Below are 20,532 nucleotides of genomic sequence, written 5' to 3'. Positions count from 1 at the left end.
GAAGAAAAGATGGGACAAAATAAAGTAAAAAATAAATGGCCCAAAAGTAATGGAGAAGGAAATATTTTTTTTACTTATAATTAAAAAAAAGGGGGCCTATAGAAAGAAAAGGAAAGGAAGTAAGAGAATTTTGTTTAAAAAAAAACCCACGATTGTGTGCATGAGTGTAGTCAAAGTTGTTACCATTTACATTAAAGAGAGTCTTCCAGGTATGTGTAATGAGTGTGTTTTGTAAAGCTGAATAGATGTAAAGATGGGGGGAATTTAATAATAAAATAATAAATATTGGGGGTCCAGTCACATAACAGTATTCAAATGAAATAACTGAGCTAGTGACTGGATCTTGGTAGGGCTGACGGAGACCAGAAATCGCTTTGGAGTCACTAGTCTAAGAAAGACAAAAAGAAATTAGTAAGTAATACGTTCATAAATAAAACCTGTAACTAAAGCACGTCCTGAAAGCTTCTGTAATTCAGCGAATATATAAATAGCGTAATGACTAGTAAAAATGTTGAATCATATTTCATCCAAACAGCAACTTAAAATTTAAAGAAGGAGTAAATAAACCATTGCGATGATAGCAGTAACCTCCTCTAGAAAATGATAAAGACTCTTTGTGTGTATGATATTTCGTTTTTAAATTTATTTTTCAGCAATAGTTTACTCACTCCGTCTTTTAATCATATGTTGCTGTTTCGGTGAAACATGTTTAAATTTTTCATTGTTATATATATATTTTTTTACGTACAAAAAGGAGGTGTACTTCTACTTTAACGCTTCTCTCTTCGGAACCTTGTAGTTGTTTTCTAAAATGGCGTCAGATGGGGGATTAAAAATTGAAAATCCCGGAGAAACGATAGATTCGTTAAATAGAGAAGTCGAGAATTTGAAAACGCGTTTAGAAGAAGAAAGAAAAAAACTGAATGATGTATCTTGTAAGAGAATATTTACTGTTTATATAATAGGGGTGTTTGAAAATGAAAATAAGCAAAGTCAGAGTTGTGTGTAATTGTTTGTTTACTTCCGAAGAGCGGGTAAATATATTCTGATGGCAAGGCTTCGAAATACATACACAGAGGGATACTTATTATTAGTTAGAAGAACATCTTTGTAATGAATTGTTTGGAAAACGTTATAAATTTAATTGTTAGATATGTTTCTTATTACGATTTTAATAAATTACAATGCATACTTGAAAAAATATATTTTGCTTATAGAATTAATATGCTATAATAAACATTTTCAATCTCGGATTTTTAAGTATTACCTTTTGATTCTTTAATTTTAATGTGAACTTTAGATATTATCGTGTCATTAAAAATTGATAAAGTATTTCTATGTTATCTCAAATGTTGACTGTATGGCTTGTTTTATTTAATCACAGATTGCTGTTAAGTCTTTTATATTACAGTTTGCGTTTTATTATCATCTGTAAGTGATGAATGATCACATCCAAATTATTAAAAAAAGTATCATGTACATTGTTTAAGAGCCTATTTTCAATCATGCACATTGTTTAAGAACCTATCTATTTCATTAACATTTTGGCAACTTTTATTGTGTTAAACTTAAATTTGAAATATAGTTTTAAATTTAAAAACGTATGTTTTGAAGTATGTAACCTTAATAACAGATGGAAAACAAATTTGATAATGGAAATAAATTTTTAGTGTTTGTTTGGTATTAATTCCTCATGGAAAGGGTTTTAAAGTAATTTCTAATGAAAAGCATTCTGTGCATTTTGAGAGACTTCTCCTTGTTTTGAATCAAATTATTTTGCATGAGTTTAGTAGGTCAATCTGTTTAAATAGGTAGTAAAATAGATGTTAGTGCCATCTTTTTAATCAAAATAGATGGTAGGTGTGAGAGATACATGTGTAAGAATTTTTAAATGATAAAAATTAAATAGAATTTATGTGAGAGAAGAAATTTTATGAGGAAATCTGGTTCAGCAGTTAAACTATTTCAAGTAATTTTAGAAATAAACTTGGAAGAGTGAGTATTCTGTATTGATGGAATATTTGTTAATTAATTGTTTGCTGATATAGTAAAATTCATGTAGATTAGTGCAAAATATGCTTGATTCTCTCCCTTCCCCTTAAGATCAGGTTAATCCATTAAAAGCAATACCCAGTTATGTTAATTATCCTTTCTGTAAGATTAATATTGCATAAATTCTTCATACATTCGTGTTGTGTTGCTTTCTTTTTGTTACTTATGTTTGTAGTTCAGTTCTTAGAATCTATAACAGATCTAAATTGAACCCCACTTTTTAGTAGCATTTTTCCAAGAGTTGCCTGTTAGTACATATTTATATAAATACTTATAATAGTTCCAACTATTTGCAGTATTCATGCTATCAGGTATGTTTAGTGATTATGTGTCAATTATATGTGAAGCCAGCTTTGAAATTTTGTATTAAATTTTGAATAGGAATAGAGAAATTAATAAATCATCCATTACTTGTATTGTTTTTACTAACATTTTTTCCGTAATTTTATAAGAAATTTCAGTGGATCTTGGTTATTTCAGAAAATCTTTTCAATTAGTCTATTATTACTAGTCTTATATATTATCTTTTCTATATTAATGATTAGTTTATTATCTTTTCAATTAAATTACAACTGGTTACTACTGGATTAAAAAATCATATTTTTTTTTCAAACTGTATGTATTAAGAGCTCTCAAAATAAAATTGTTTATATTTATGGGATAAATAGTTTCAGTGTAATGTAATGGTGTTTTCTGATTATCCACATCTGAGTCACCAGCTCACTGGCAACTTTGTGAATTGGTGAAAAATGTTTATTTTGCTTTTCTTTAGGTTTCATAAGTGCTGTTCTGTTCATAAATAACAACAGTTAAAAAAATAATGGTGAAGAACAGGAAAATTTTGGAGAAAAGAATTAATATGGCTGATATTTGCATTTTTACTGTGGGAGAGGGTGGTATTCATCAACAAAGTAACAGTGAAGTAAAGTAATGTAGATCCACATACACTATATAAATAATGTATGTAGTATGGCTGATATTTGCATTTTTACTGTGGGAGAGGGTGGTATTCATCAACAAAGTGACAGTGAAGTAAAGTATGCAGATCCACATATACTTAGATGCATTTTTTTACACTTGTTGTAACTAAAAAATAGCAAAAAGAACATGGCAATTATTTTGAATGTTGAGATTTGGGGGGGGGGTAGCAGATCAGAAAATACCAATGTAAGTCTTCTAAATTTCTGCTGTCACTTCCTCTGCCCTTAGAAAAAAAATATTTTGCTGTCTGTAAGTATTTTGCCATTTTCTTCTTGTAACATGGTGATAGCTCAGTAATGGTTTAAGGGTAATTTAGCTTGACTAACAGATGGTTTTCAGATTTATCTTGGAATTGCGTACATGAGTATTGAGTTTATTTACTCCCATTTCCTCAGGAACTCAGTTTTAATTTTTACCTTGTGAATGGATTTGTTAAAATGCTAAAAGAGACCAGACTGTAGCTCTAGGGTATGAAGAATGAAATTACCTAGTATTGTTCCATGACTCTCAGGATTCTGGATGCAAAACTTTTAATATATCAAGAAAAATGGCTGTAGTGAGAATTCTTTCTCCACCAAACTTGGAGACAAGCAAGCAGCTTTTTCCTGGAAATTGCATGTCTATACTTATCTATCAAACTCCCGAAACACATAGCATGATTCTTCACCCCATTAAGATTTTCGTCCATTATTCTAGTGCCCACTTTGTGCAACTATAATTGATGATAACATTTCATTCAGTGATAACTGCCTTTTGTATTGCAACCTGTCCAAATAATTCGAATACAAACATCTTTTGACAGATTTCAAGAGTTTGCATAGTTTCCCACTGCTTCAAAGAGCCTGTAGCCAGTACTATCGATGTCATATCAGCAATTCTTTTGAAGGGAGTTTTTTAAAAGGCCTATTAGTTTAACTTCACTACACATCATAAACATCAATGGTCAATCTATGAATTATTTCAGCTGGAGTTGTATAACTCTTTTTAATATCATATAATCTTCTTAAAATTAATACAGTACAAAGTCTGTAATCCGGACGTCCATTATCTGGAATGATCTGTAATCCGGACCTCAAAACTACAAACTTACGCATGAGCGTAAAGCGTTTACGCATGCGCGTTTGATGCGCGCGTCTGTTATGCATGTACGTAAAGCCAGTAAAGCATTTACCCATGCGTGCTTCCGATACTGAAGGGAGTAACAGAAAACGTTATTGAAAACGAAAAAATTTCGTTTGACAAATTAGTCGGTATTCTCAACACAGCAATTACAGGACTTTAACAGTGGAATATTGTAACTGAACAAGAAATTATGTCTGTTTATAGAATTAAAGAGAAAGTATTAGCACAAAAAACGAAGCAACTTAAACAACTTACATTGAAAGAAATGTTTACTTACAAATAAATATTAAGCTTTTTTTTTATACCTTTTAGCTCATAATTGCTCTTTATTTCATAAATTACAGTTTCATATTTTTAATTATATAGTTTCTGCATGCCATCTTACCAGATTTAAATTGATGATTTATAATCCGAAAAAAACCCCTAATACGGAATTGCCGAAGTCCCAACAAGTCTGGATTACGGACTTTGTACTGTATTGCTCTCTGTTGCGAGCAGTAGATCTGAAAATATACTAAAAATTTCATGTATAGAATGATTGCATTTCTAGGAGCAAGTAATTACACTGTGTTTCACGTAGCTTGTGTCATCCATTATGTTGAGAGCAGACATTGGTATACGCATTTGTATGTTCTAGTCTGTCTTATGGCTCTTATTTGGATCATGAGATGTGCAAGCAAAACTACTTACATTCGACTGTGTGAGCCATCATTAATTAATGTACCAAAATTGAGAAGATTTAAATTGTACATTTTTTATGCTACTTAACTTCCTCCATATTTAATTATGATTAATATTAATTAGTTGCATTTAAATACTGATTATTTTGTTTTTGAAATCATATGGATGCTAAAGATCATATGTCTGTGATATGCATCTATATGATATATGTAATTGTATGTCTTTTAATGATATCATAAATTGTGTGTAAAATTTTCAGTTTTAAGTCATAGAATCTTATTTGTATAAAATTAGTTTTTATAAGCATATAGAGAAGAGAATATTTATTATAATTAAAATTACCAGTTTCTTTTTTTTTCAAGCATAAGAATTTTCTTTGTTTGGGAGGAAAAGTCAAGTTACAGTTCCTTTCTATATCTAAATTTAAATAAGTGATGCTGAAATTGCGATAATTATAAATTTGTTGTTGATATAATTTGCATAGTTATTTATTAACAGAAAAAATTCAATTTTCTATGGAAATATGTATTAGATTGATTTTATTACTGTATAGTAAAGTGCATATAACTTTTTAAGGTACTTACGGAAAATCCCGTCAACCATTTTTGCTTATTAAAGAGAAGACGCCAAACTACGCGATTTTTTGCCAAAAGTTGAAGGCTTCTTCAAGCATGCTGGGTTTGCTGTAACCTTGATTACATGCATTAGTTATTATTCTTGAATAAAGACCGCTTTTTTCCCCCTCTGTCATGCATTATTGGGCACTGGTATGCAAAATCGCACATTATTGGGTATTGGTATGCAAAAGCAATTATTTTCACTGTTTTTAAATTTTTCACGAATATTAAAACTTAGCGAAAATAATTGCTTTTACAGTATATCTCCTTAATAAAAAATAATGGAAATTTTAATATAAATAAATGATAATATAATAATTTTGAAAGAAAAATAAGAATAGAACATTTTTTCCTAGTATTTAGTAAAGGTTTTTTTTTTTTTTTTTTTGGTTTGGCACGAATGGTGCCGTCTCTTGTGGTCGACAAGATTTTCCGTAAGTACCTTTTTTTAAAATATGATTTTCTGATTGTCTGATTTAGATTGATAAAAGCTAAAGAAATATGTAAATAACATACAACTCCCCCCTTTTTTACACTGGTTTACTGCTTTTAGATGTTGGGCTAGTTTGTTTCAGCTGAAGCCATATTTTAATTTTTTGTTACTTAAAGTTATATAAGATATTTAAAATTTGAATAAACATTTTACATCAGTTTTCTACAGATACATAATTTTTGGTGTTCTTCTATAGTATCTAAAGTAGCAGAGAGGCTAGAACCTATTCAAAATTTAAACATTAAACCTCGAAGAGTGTTAAAAGGGCATCAAGGAAAAGTGCTTTGTTCAGACTGGTCGCTGGATAAAAGGCATATTGTGAGCTCTTCTCAGGTAAGGAGCATAAACTTTGAGATCATATAATGAAAGTAATTATTAAAAATATCTTTTAACATAATAAATACATGTATTTATCTATAAAATATATAAATTTCATTACAAATTGTACTTATGTTGTAATGTTTCTGTCAGAAATGGCTCATGCTGTCTGTATACCTGAAGCTATCAAAATTTATAAAGATGTTTTCAATTTTGGCTTAGAATTTAAAAATAAGTTAAAAATTGAAGTATTTAAGAGAATTTTTAAAGTTGAAGAGAATTCGATTTTGAAATGGTTAATATTCTGTAGGTTCTATTTCAGTATTATACTTTTGGTAGTACAGTCAAATACTGAAAATCCGCCGACCTGAAATCCGCCTAGCCTCTGAAAATATAAACATTCAGTTTATAGGTTCCGGAAAACGCAACATTGAGTACGAAATATCGAATAGAAAATACTTACCGAATAATGACGTCATAATTATCGAATAATAATGAGTCATAATGGAAATACCCAATTATTGACATCATGATAAAAGTTTTTTTCTCCTCTAATCTCTGCACCGAAGTAAGAAAGCAGACGATTCACTCAACTCTTCTTTCAAATTCACGATTTACGTTGTTGTATTTTCTCAGCTTTGTTATTTTACGAGATTATTTAGTGCTGCCTTTTTTAATCTGGATATTTTATGGATAAATTAAGAATGTTTTAAATTTCAGCCCTTTTTAATACAATTACAGATAAGAAACACATTCATGATTTTACTGCTTGCAATGTTGAAAAACATAAACACATTGCATTGATGGTAATGCAAAAAATGCAAATTCTACAAAAGATGGAGTTAGGTGCATTTTATAGCAGAATCGTATGGAATTGCAATATGATTGTGTATGTTATACGGAAAAATAAAGAAAAGCTGTTGAAATTTTACAGCAACAGTGATTCTAACACCGGAATCTGAAACCGGAAATCTTTGCATGAGGCGAATCAGCAAACCTCGATGCTGTGTATATATAATACAATGAAATAATGTAATCAATTTATATATGTAATAATAATTTAATGCAAATAATAAGTTATTGAAATTATGTACATAATAATTTAATTAAATGTATTTAATGCGCCTTATTTATTTTGCACTTTTAGTCTGAATATTATGATTTATCTTTTCTGTCCTGAAATCCGCAAAATCCTAAAATCCGCACAACCTCTGATCCCAAGCTTTGCAAATTTCTGCACTTCCACTGTATTCAGTATTACACCAAATGGGACAATAAGAGAAAAAGTGAAACAGTGGAGTCTTATCTCGCTGAATTTATGTGGCAGAATTATAAAGGCTGAGAAAATTGTTTCGAAACTATTCTTGGAGCAGTTGCATAGATTAGCTTAGATTTTTCACATTTTTGGTTAAATTGTTGTGAATTTATTATCTTAAAGATCCACAGTTACAGTTTTTAATTTAAAACAGATTGGTTTTGATTATATTCAGTTAGTGTTCACTAACTGTTATGTTAAATTCATTTAGTGTTGTACGTGCTGATGTATATTTTTGAAAATGCTAATTAAATTTGAGATAGAAGACTGTAATAATTGAAGAAACAAGTCTAACTTATCACAAATTTCTGATCTCTAATATATCACTCAATCAGTCACTAACTTATCACAATTTACCCCTCAATTTTTTATTGAAATGTGTGGAACATTAATCAGAGTGTGCAATATCTTGAACTTGCAGTGCATTAGACTGTTCTGTATCATGCATAAGGGCATTTTCTAAAATTAAGATAATTTGTCACAAGAATGCCTGTTGAATTTCTGAAGTACAAATCCATGCATATTGTTGCGTTTTTCTTTACATATGTATGGGTTCGGGGATGTGGAGTGAACAACGACGACACTTTATAGACACATTAGGTTAATTGGAAAAGCTGGAGAGATGAAAAATAAGCAACTGCCTTCGCTGGGAATCGAACCACAGACCTCTGGAATACCGGCCCAGCGTGCAGTACCACTACACCACGTAGGCACGCTAGGAAGGTAGGAGAAATACCTTATAACTTGATGAAGTATTGAAATGCATTTTATTAACCAGTATTACTCAGGAAAACTCCAAAATCATGTTTATAGTCATCGAGGAACTACTATAAACACGCTGAAACAATCAACAACACAGCCTGAAGGTTATCAGATTATCACGGTGAAGACAGCTTCATGGCAAAGCACCAGAGTACAGCTCTCGATTCTGCTCGGTTCTTCTCAGAACTCTACATACTCTCGAGACTCTCCACGCTACAACTCGCCATGCACTTGACAATGCACTCAAGTACAGTTCCCGACTTGGTTCAGTTGTTGTCGGAGCTCAACACACTCTAAGATGAAACTCAACGATGCACTAACTCATGATACACTAAGAGACTCTCTTGATGCACTAGACTACGAGACACTCGCTCACTGACTATTAACCACTTCCCAGTTTTGCCCGAACGCCGTTTGGATACTTGGAAATGGCATTTTTTTTATTTTCCCGAGCAGGGCTCGGGCAACATTTTTTTCTAGTCTAATACACTGATTTTCCCGAATTTTTTGTTTGTTTAGTGTGTAATGTTTCTAACAGATGACACTAGCAATCCAGTAAAGTTAGAAGTACCAAACAACTGGTTTCAAGGTTAGGTTTTACTGAATTCTTTTATGCAAGTAAAGGTGCGAAATTTCTTTTCGCTAGCTCGGTGTTCCGGCTACTGCAAATATTATTTTCTTTTAAATTTGGAGCTAAAATAAAAGAAGAATAATAATGAGCAGCTTATAACTGAAGATAACTCTGATATTGAATCAGATAGTGAATCTAAAATTTCACTAAATGATTCTGAAAGTAATGACAGTTTGTTGTCTGACTTCTCTAGTGATGAAGAAACGGAAAGTATAGATAATCTAACGCAAATTCGGAATTTTTGTGAACTTGATATTATTAATTTTTCTTTCTTGATATTAATAATTCTTCTTTGGAATCAAACAGATATGTGATAACAATAACATATTTTAAATTCTGACATCTAATTTTGTAAAGTGTTCTTTCCAGTTCGCTTACTTGTTCGAAAAAAGCCAACTTTAAGGAAAAATGTGCTTTTTAATGATGAAAATAAAAATTAGCATAAATCAATAAATTCAGCACTTGTAATAGTTCTGACTGCTGATTTAAGTTTATATAATGAATTTCTTCATAAAAATTGTTATCAAAAATATACTTATTTTTTTCTCATAATATGACAGAAAAAAGAAACTGTTAAGTGGTTAACTGACTTGCCTAGGCACTGAGCACTAACTCTCCGCATATTAGCGGGGTTTATTTAGCTTTCGGCTTGTGTTCGAGAACATTCTGGTCTAAACCAGTAAGAATTTGTTCCAGAAGGTTCTCCAGCTGTCTAGGGCATATCGCCAAATAGGCAATTTCTCGCCAAATATGACAAACCTACCTTCCCTTGCCATTTCTGGCAACCCTAAACCTGCTTTGCAAGGAAGCTATCCTACCGTGGCTGGACATCTTGTAATAATATTCAAGTGTGACTACTAAATTGTTGAGCTTGTGTTCAGGTCCCAGAGAAAATTTAAATGTAAGTGTATAGTGCTTTGTGGCATGGGGTACACTTAAAATGCACAGCTAGCCAAAAGTCTTATTGAGTGGTTCAGTGGTAGGAGACACTTGGATTCGTCTTTTGGGGCATTCTACTTCAAAATTACAATGAAGCTGGGCACAGTTGTACTGTTATCTGTATCATGCTCAAAACCAGCTGAGAGTGTCCAACAATAAAATTTGTGAACTTTTTCTAAGGCAGATAAGATGTCTCAACACTGGTCATATTTCTTTGTGCTGTCTAAGAAAGAAGCTATAACTTAATCCAAAGGAGAAGGGGGAAAAAAATATATTGCGAGGATTGATATTTCAGACATGTTGTATCACTAGCTCTGCTTTTTACTAATTTGGCATCTCTGTTTGTGCTATTTGAAAGATGTTTTCTCGTTTAAAATTTTCTTGGGCATTACAAGTCGGGTAGTTCACTCTTTTTTTTTTAACTTTTCAAATAAAAAAATTTTTTAATTAAATAACATTAAAAGAGAAAATGTCACTTCAAAATTGAAAATAACCTCAAAATAATTCTTGTAATCTTGCATGTAGCAATTATTTTCTTATGATCACTTATAAAAAATATTTCAAATAATTTCTTTATTTTATCTAACATAACTTGGAGTAATAATTAGCATGAGCTTTTATTGGATGTATGTGAAAATCATTTTCAATGATTAAATTATTATAAAATGAGTTGATTATATCATCTAATTCTTCTGTGTGTTTCATCTCAATCATAATTCTATTTTTAGTTTAATGGGTATTTTTCTGTTTTGCCAGCACTTGTGATAAAGATGCCAATAATGGCACAACTGTTGCCAAACGGAATATCCTCACTCGTAACCTTTTATGCCTCATTTTCAAAACAAGTTGCAGCCATTTCTTATCACATTGATCAGTTCTTTCAATACTGGCAAACAATTACATAGAACTTTTACCAGATAGTACAATTTCATGTCCTAAGGCCATTCGCGGTAATTAAGTCAAATAGAATGCAATCACGCTGCTCACCTGAAGGTGAAAATATAGAAAAGCCAAAGGGTTAAATTCGTCAATTCTAATGAGAATACACTAGTGAAGTAAGAGCACTGCAGTTTTACATAATTTCTAAATAAGCTATTTGTACAAATTAAAATAATTCTTGCATTTAAATTGTATTCCAAATTAAGATTTAACTTGAAATTAATGTATATATTTGCTGAGAGAATTATATTTTTGTAGCATAGTTTACATGAGATGATATCGCTTGGGATCACGTCATATGAAACGGCGAAGCAGGATGTTGTACCATGAAAGCATCTAGTAAATTCTTAAATTAATGTTTTTTACAAATTTATCGGCTTTATTTATTATCTTTTTACAAAATTTTAAACGATATTATTTATGCCTTCAAAATAAAAATTTCTTAGAACTAACATTTGTTAACATTTTTTCTGTGTATACTGTGTGTTGTCACCAAAATAGTCTGCTTGGTGAGATTTGCACTGGCGAAACGGAAAAGTACCCATATATATTACAACTGAATATGACAGAAAAAAGAAACTGTTAAGTGGTTAACTGACTTGCCGAGGCACTGAGCACTGACTCTTGGCATATTAGCAGGGTTTATTTAGCTTTTGGCTTGTGTTCGAGAACATTCTGGTCTAAACCAGTAACTATTTTGGAACCCATTACTCAAGGTACTCAGTCAGCTTTAGTAATTTCTCATAACACTAAAATAACCCAGCAATATGTTCATAACATCCTATAGTGTGTTATTTAGCAATGACACAATTGCCAATGTTGAAATATAAAAAACGTGGAGGTTTACACTCTAATTTTATTTAATTACTTTACTTAATTAATATTTTAACTAATTTTATTCATTTTGTAATTTTCTTAAAATTTTAAGCTAATAAAAATCCAAATTTGTAAGAAAATCTTTTAATTAGCAACATTCTTTTAAGCAGAAAGAACACAAAATTAACAATTTATTTCCAAATAATCATGTGGATAAACTTAATAATGTTGCATTTAGAAATTTACAACAGAATTAAGTACAAATATTTATCTAACAAAATTTAGTTAAATCTTCATAGAATGCTTCACAAACCTCTTGAGACTAATAGGCCTTTTGGGATAAAAACTATTTAAAAAAACTACGACAGGTAAATGGAAGATTTGTATCGGCTAAACAGAAAAGTACCGTTTAATGTATTATGAGTGTTAATGAACTTATCATTCTTATCAGTAGAATCGAGAGAGGGAATCATGTTTCATGCTTGTAGTTTATTATAAGTCTAATGTGAAATTGATTTAAATTTTATTAAAAAAAAAGACTGAAATTGGGAAGCTGTGTTAATCTGTCTTGGAATGGAACAACTGAGATGATTTGATTTTAAATTATGTTGCTTTAAAGTATATATTACTGCTATTTATATCTACTAAATTTCCAGCTGAAAATAATTATTTCTAAGAATATGCGTAAAGAATTATTATAGAAGGAAGGGGGCAAAAACATTTTGTCAGCTACTGAAACTTTGAAATGCAAGTTAAAAACCATACACTGAAGGAAGAAATGTTTGTTTTTCAGAATTTTCAAAGGGAATTATATATAAGGATGTGTTTGTGACATGTAGCTATTCTTTGTTCTTTTTTATCATTTATTATATTTATTAGCTACTAATTAAAATTTCTTCTTCTATAGCTGCACTTTTAATGTTTAAACATTATAATAAAAAAATTGTACTTGTATTGCTGTAAGAAATACTTTAGATTGATTGGTTTGAATTTTTTTTTTTGAATTATTAATGTTGTAGTGTTAATTTTTTGTACGTTTTTTTAAAGGATGGTAAAATGATAATTTGGGATGCATTTACCACAAACAAGGTAAATAAGAATTTATCATGAAATTCTGCTGTTATTTCATTTATATATATATATATATTTCTGCTTGTAAAAACTAATGCAGATTTTGAAATAATTTATTTTCCATAACTTAAATTGTATCTGAATTAAATAAATTTAATGCTTTTTTTATTTGATGTTCTGCAATTAATTAGTTGTTATAGTTTGTGACATCAATTGCTAGAAAATAATTCTTGTATGAATATTATGCACTTTTCAATAGAAAACATGTGATAACAGATGTCATTTTCTCCCCCCCTTTTTTTTCTTTTTAAAAGAAAAGAAAAGAAAAATGCATTTTGTTAATGATTTGGAATGTGTGTTTTAATATCAATTTTATGCTGAAGAGTGATTTTTCCAGTTTTTATGTATTGTAATATATATTCCTTCATGTTTTACACACATCGACTTTTATTTATCCACATGTATTCTTTGTTAAATATGATATTAGATATATTTACTAAATATAGGTAATAATTAGTAGGCTACAGATAGTATTTATGATGGTGTTGCCACCTGATTCCATACGTTAATACACAATATTGGCAGTCTTATTGTTGGGCTTGCATTTTTAAATACTGAAGCAGGCATAAATCTATGGTTTTCTGTCTTTTTTTTCATGGACATAATGTTGGTTTACTCTCTGTGGTGCACCCAGAGCAACATTCTTTGTGTTAGAATTGTCAAAGGGAATTATATAAGCTATTCTCAACCACTGCTTAATAAGCAGGTGTCTGGCTATTCGAAAAAAATATACAATTAGTATTGTTAGGTAGATATTATATGTAGTAAAATTGAGGCTTTTAACATGCTTTTTTTTTTTTTTTTTTTTTTTTTTTTTTTTTTTTTTTAATTTAGTAAATGCTGGCAGGTATCTGCTTTTTTAAGGACATTGCTTATTTTTGAGTAATAATTGATTATTCAAATTTACATTTGCACCCATTCTTTTTTTTTTTTTTTTTTCTCTCTTTCTGAGACAAATTATTTTATTTGATAGTGTTACCTAAAAGATCTAATATATAGTTTTATCAATTAAATAATTTATTTATGTACATTCATTTTCAGTTAATGAGTTGTAAAACCTTTATTGAACATTTGAGATCTAATGATGATATTAATGGCATGTAGTCAAACCTCCATTAGCGGACACTTCTCACTAAAGGAATATCCTGAACCTAGAAATAAAAGATTAGTATACTTTTATTTAGCAGATATAGCATGGTAACAAACAAAAGCCTTCATCTATTGAGTGTCTGCTAATCAGAGGGTTGACTGTATTTATTTATATTTTTTAAATGTCATAGTAAAGTGAAGTGTACCTTGTATGGAAGAGAGTTTAATTCTGAAAGAATTCTATTTATATAAAGATCTGAAACTCTTAATTACACAATTCAGATGGATCTTATTTAAATAAGTCATCCCAATAAATAAATTATTACTTACAATTGATAAGTTCTATCTTAGCATTTTTTCCTAGGAACATGCAATTACAATGCCAACAACATGGGTTATGGCATGTGCATATGCTCCTTCTGGAAATATGGTGGCTTGTGGGTATGTTATTGTTGAATTTTCTCTTTTCTTGGATTCTAACTGCAATTTATAATAATCTGATGATAATTTTCTTTTAGTGGTCTTGACAACAAAATCACTGTATACCCACTTAGTTTCGAAGATGATGTTTCAACTAAAAAGAAAGCTGTAGGAACTCATACTAGTTATATGTCTTGCTGCCTTTTTCCAAATTCTGACCAGCAGGTAAAATTTTACATTTTCTGCATGCTGGCAAAAATAGTACATCTTTCTGTTATCTTCTATAATAAATATCAGAATAGGTAAAAATAATCTTGAATTTGTTCTTGTATTCTGTATTTTAAGACTGGTGCTTTTCAGAAATTCTATTTTTCATGACTAGAAGTGACACATGACACTTTTCTGTGTGTAACTTTTTCTCTTTGAGAATACTATATGTTCATCTTAAATAGTACTGGATATTGCATTGTATGTGAATATCATACAAAGATGTATATAATGAGTTGCATGTAAACATCATATATATACCATATTTATTTACATATTTCTCCTCCTTGCATAATTTTCCTTATAATCTTTTTGGCAAATGAGTTAGAAATTTCTTATCTATAGTAAGAACATAAAATGTATGCACAAATAGGAAATTATTTTGTGTAAGTGAAAAGAATATTATTCTACATGTGTTTTTAATGTGCTATGTTTATGTTTATCATTTAAGCCATCTTTCAGAAAAGTATACATTGTGTAATTTCTCCCCTCCTGTTTTTCATCTAAGGAGATCTGATATTGGAAAAATTCTTTCAGGATTTGGATTCAAATTTGAAGAAATTCAGGAATCAACCTGTCTATATTTTTCCAGTGCAAATTTAAAATAATATTTGTAATATTGCTTTGCAAGCTTTGAGATCGTTATGTTAATGTAAGTTTGTTTTAAAAAAATATTGCAGGAGTCAGCAATACTGCAAATTGAGTGAAATCCTAATATTGACTTCATCATGAAAACACCAATTAAGACAATAAAAATGAAATTTCATAAGCTAAGTGTAACTGAACAGTGGCATAGATAGGCTTTATCAGCTATACAAAGGAAGATTCACACTAACATTCATGTTAGAATTTGTTAAAAGTATTTCAAATAGATATCTAAATCAAGCTTTTATTAATGGCATATTTTCTGATATATTATTGAAGATTTTATATAAAATACTGTCATTGGGTCAATCGATTGGGCGATTGGGGTCAATCCATTGAAAAAGGTCATCCCAAAAATTTTGGCTAGATGAAGTAAGTGATTATTTTTGCCTAGGATAGGAAGGAGTCGTTATAAAAATGTATTTTGAAAGAACCCATGTGTGGACTGTGTGTTTCCTTTCTGAAAGAAGTTTTTTCAATGACTGTCCAAGCTATTATTCAAAAGTGAAAAAAAAGGCAGTACCCTATATAAAATAGCAAATCTTCTGAAACAATAAGCCATAATTATTGAGAAGCAGGAGTGCTAGATAAATTGGAAGGAGAAACTGCCTGAAATAAAACCTGAGAGGAAAATTTTTAAATAACCTTCACATTTGTCTTTTATGCTGTCTTGATGGCCATTATCTAAAAGTAACATGGTCATGATAATGTAATTTTCAGAAACTGAACTGACTGAACTTATTTTTTGATACTCTGATGGTTAGTTTGCAAAGGACAGTTTGATATCGATTAAATTATTACACATGTAAAGTAGTATGAGAAATTAAATTACTAATTGATAAAGAAGCATGTCATTGCATGATTTCTGTGCCATTATGCAAATGTATTTCAAAAATAAAATAACTTTTTGGTGCAAGTGAGTCTTATTTAAGGGACCAAAAAGTTTCATGTGACTTGTGAGCCACGGTTGCCCATGCTGCTATAGTAAAGTACCTTAGGTGATACGAAGTAATGAGGCAAGGAACAAAGTAATAATATGTACAGTGGTTGTGCTTTACTGGTTGCAATAACACAAATGAATCATGCTCAAAGATTAAAGGTTACCTTTAATAGCTCAAATGGTGCTTACCCACAGTATTTCAGATATATTCAGCAGAATTTAAGATTGGGAGAATAAGGAGCCAGTCGATTCAAACAATGTGCAGCATAACAAGGAGCCAGTCAGTTCAAACAATGTTTAGCATACCAGTGAGTGCAGAGTAATAGGCTGTCTCATTTTCATCCATGAATTTGCTCACGGTGTTGATCTTAAAAAAAAAAAAAAAAAAAAAAAAACATTCTTAAGATATAGTCATAATGGGGTGTATCAGTTCCATCTCCTATTTTCTCTGGATCTGTAATTCTATCCAGTGTAATACCTTTTCAGATAAAAACCTTTGAAAAAAATTGCGATATTTGCAGTCACCCTTATACAGATGGTTTGCATTGGCTTCCAGTTTTTGGGTGCTAACATTTCTTGGCCTTTAAGAAAATAAAGTAGTTATTATTGGACATTATTTTTTCTGAGTCCATCAGTCCATTGAAAAACTATACCTTACATTTTGAAAATTGTGTAACTGTTTTGATCTTTGCTGTAAAAGCCATATCAAACTTCTTAAACTACACATTTTATCTTAATTATTACAATTATCTAAATATCTTCCAGAGATCATTTCATTATCTGCTATATGGACTGGAAACTAACTTGTGTAATCTCTACAAAATCATGCTGATTAGGAAATATTGGAACTGCTTTTGTTGTTTATGTACTGTTTCATTACTTCCGAGTCAGAATTCTATAATTTGAATGTATACTAGCTTTCTAATGAAGATTTGTGGCATATTATCATAAATCTGTCGATTAAATTTAACCTACAGAAATAGTATTATCTTTAAATTTTTGTCACCATATTTTGCTTTTTTATATTATTCTATTTTAGATGATGTGCTACATTTAATTTACTATTATGTAGATTTTGACTGGAAGTGGAGATAGTACATGTGCATTATGGGATGTTGAATGCACACATTTAATTCAAAGTTTTCATGGCCATACTGGAGATGTTATGGCTCTTGATCTATCACCTTCTGAAACAGGAAACATTTTTGTTTCTGCTGTAAGTAAACTTTCTGTTTTGTATGCTCATTAATTTTCAAAAGCAGTGCAATGCTGTATTGTCCCCCCTATATGCATGCGCACATTCTCTTTTGGGAAGCCGAGAAACTGACTTGTTATTCTAGAATTAATATGCAGTGAAAGTTGATGTTATCAGACATAATTTTCTATTGTTTGTTTCAGCTGTTCTGCAAGTGATGCTTAATACTCACACCTTTTTAATGAATGCTATTCAGTATTAACTGTAGTTACTATATATTATTTCCAAATGTATATGTATTGTCAAATTAGGGTTTTACACTGTAATTATGTAGTACACATGTACTCATATTTAGTACAATCATTGTACATACTTTGCTGATAAATTTTATGCAAATAATGAATATTTAAATATATATTAAATGATAAATCATATCAATAAATGGATACTATGGAATGCTTAAGTACTGTTAGGGAGCATTTAAGTAAAATGCATTAGAGGCAAAAGAGCAGAGTTCCTTAAAACTGGGGAGTGATAATCTGTACATATAATAAAAGAAAGAGTCTGTGTGTCTTTCATACATGCTGCGCATACGCTAATAGACCCAGAACTACAAAATTTGGTATATAGATGCATCTAGACAAGAGCCAGTGCACCTCGAAGCGATTTTTTCAAAATTCGAATAATATATTTTTTTTTTTTTAGTTTTATCTTTTCAATTTTATTGCATCATTTTGAATAGTTTCATTCTTTTAAAAATGTGGTTTTTGGCAACAGTTTTTCATTGGATACTGGACGCTTGTTGAGAGAAGGCAATGGGAAGTTGGTTAATTTATTTATTAGGATAATTAATATTTGTATTAAGGGTATTGCTTGTAATATGTAATAATTTTTATTTATTTATTTACTTATTTATTTTTGTCCAAAAGGGGTGCTGGTTCATTATAAATGTCCGTTTCACCTTTCAAACTGTTGCCACCAAATATTAGAGATCTGCATTATATTTGAAGAAATTAAATAAAGAAAAGTCTGCATAAATGTAGGCATATTTCTCGCCTTGTGATAAAACAACGGTAGAGCCATCAAATTTTGAATTGCATAATCCTACTGCGAATATGAGCATGTGGAAGCCCAAATTTGAAATTGGCATTTGTTTTATTATTGATTTCATATTTTGTAAATCTTTAACGAATTTTTAATTAAGAAACTCAAGGATTTCAAAGCGAGCTATAGCAACATCGTACAGAAAAAATTTTTTATCTCCAGTGTGTGAAACTGTATATTGGAAATTCTAAAGATATGCTCAATTTAAAACTATTTTGCGATATTGCTCTTGAGCTGAATTTTATGGTTTAAGTTCGAAGAAGGTGATATTTAATAAATAAAGGTAACAGACAAAATGTTAAAAAAATGTCCCTTTGGACCTAATTTAAAATCTGAAACCATTCAGATTTTTTATTTATTTATTTTTTTGGATGAAGCTGTTCTGCAGAGTAAAATTCTGTGCAATTTTTAAATCTGACATTTGGTGTTTCCCTTCAGGCATTTTTCCAGTACATTTAAAAGTCAGGCGAAGGCTGCTAGTGACTAATAATACATATAAAATAAAGACATGCAAAGCAAAAAGACTTTCAGTGAAAATTATCTTAGGAATGTCTCAACCAATGTTGAATGCTTCTTCAACATGAAACTTAATCATGTTAAAAAATTACTTCTTTAAGCCTCACTTAATGAGAATTTTCAAGCAAAACAATCACTGTCGAGATTGCAGCAATCAAGCAAAATTTATATTGTCCTGACTATGCATCTGAGTGATAAAGCAGGTTGTGGGCATTATGTTATTAGAAAGAATGTCTTAAGTCAGGGAATAAGAGGCTGTGTGTAAGGATATGTTATCCGAATAAGTTGCCAAGTATAATTGATTTTAGAACAAGCATGTTAAACTCATGACCCTCAGTTTGCCCTGGGAACTTTAAAAAAAAAAATGTAATTATAATATATTAGAATTCTTGGTACTCTTCTGTTATTGGGAACAGATTCAGAAATGTATGTATATATGTGTGTGTACACATACACTCACATACTTACATATATATACACATGCATACATGAACACATCCATCCATACATACATGCACATGTGCATACATTTCTGAATTCAAACCTGATAACAGAAGAGTACTGAATTCTTTTTAAATATCAAGGCATACATACGTCATGGTCTTAAAAGCATTCTTGAGACCGCTTTAAAAATATATCAATTAACGTGGACAATATTAATGAAACAATTTTAAAAAGTAATCAACTTGAGATCTCATTGCTTAAGGCAGCATCAATTCTCTAGCAGATTTGTAGCAATGATATTTTGAGCTTTCCTACTACCCAAATATGCATTTGTTCATCCTGCTGTGTGATTCTCAAAAGTTTTTTTAACTTAAGGGACAAAATTAAGTACTTTTTGGAAATTGAAAGCTTATTGACAGATCATTTGTGGTTATGAATGTTTTTTTTAAAGTATGGTTGATGTTACAAAATATTTCTCAGATTTGAATTTGAAACTGCCAATAAAAAAATACAGTTATTGTGAATATGAATAAACAGGTACAAATATTTGAACGTAAGTTACTGCTGTGAAAAAAATAATTAAAATTGAATACTAAATACTGTATTATTTCCAAATACAAGCCATATAACTGAGAGTGTGTTTCTTCTTCAGACATTTACTGAAAAATCAAAACCCTTGTATAAGCTGAAATGAGGACGGGGGAAAAAATCCTGTAATACTCAAACATGTTGCTGTGAGAGTGAAAATGTTGCCAAACAGTTTAAAACAAGCAGAATATTTTCCAGTGAGATCACTGTAAAGTAAAATGCCAGATGTTAATGACAATAAATTTAACTCTGGTAACCGTGTCTGAAGCTAACACATTTTCCTCATTCATTTATTGTCTTGTATATGATCTGTGGTATCTCTATTTTCTGTGTTATTTGATTTCTTTGTCTGAAAGATGATCGGGAAAAGAAAGTCTTAACAACAGTACTGCTGCTTGACATTTTTCTGTGAATGAAGAACAAGTTCTGTAGTGGAGGAAAAAACGTCTTCAATGAGCAGAGATGCCAAAATTTAAAAAAGGCAGCACATTGCTGTTTTCCATTTTCCAGGCACAAATTTCACCAAT

General features: G+C 30.3%; 1 protein-coding gene across 2 annotated transcripts in view; it reads left to right on the top strand.

The window, feature by feature from the left end:
• The first annotated feature begins 782 nt into the window (after positions 1-782).
• Positions 783-20,532, top strand: part of Gbeta5 (guanine nucleotide-binding protein subunit beta-5) — a 44,943-nt gene continuing 25,193 nt past the window's right edge. The window contains exons 1-6 of one of the 2 annotated variants that reach the window (XM_035373966.2): positions 783-935; positions 6,143-6,279; positions 12,714-12,755; positions 14,251-14,327; positions 14,405-14,531; positions 17,231-17,374. In XM_035373966.2, the coding sequence (XP_035229857.1) occupies positions 812-935; positions 6,143-6,279; positions 12,714-12,755; positions 14,251-14,327; positions 14,405-14,531; positions 17,231-17,374 (651 nt within the window). In that variant the 5' untranslated portion in view covers positions 783-811. The remainder of the gene's footprint in view (positions 936-6,142; positions 6,280-12,713; positions 12,756-14,250; positions 14,328-14,404; positions 14,532-17,230; positions 17,375-20,532) is intronic. The other variant, XM_035373967.2, reaches the window with a different exon arrangement.

This window comes from Stegodyphus dumicola, chromosome 2 (assembly GCF_044657685.1).
Source record: "Stegodyphus dumicola isolate Sdum_Otavi_A_Nest chromosome 2, ASM4465768v1".
In the NCBI taxonomy this organism is placed as follows: domain Eukaryota; kingdom Metazoa; phylum Arthropoda; class Arachnida; order Araneae; family Eresidae; genus Stegodyphus; species Stegodyphus dumicola.
Note: the sequence above shows the minus strand (reverse complement) of the source record. Positions and strands in the feature narration are given on the sequence as shown.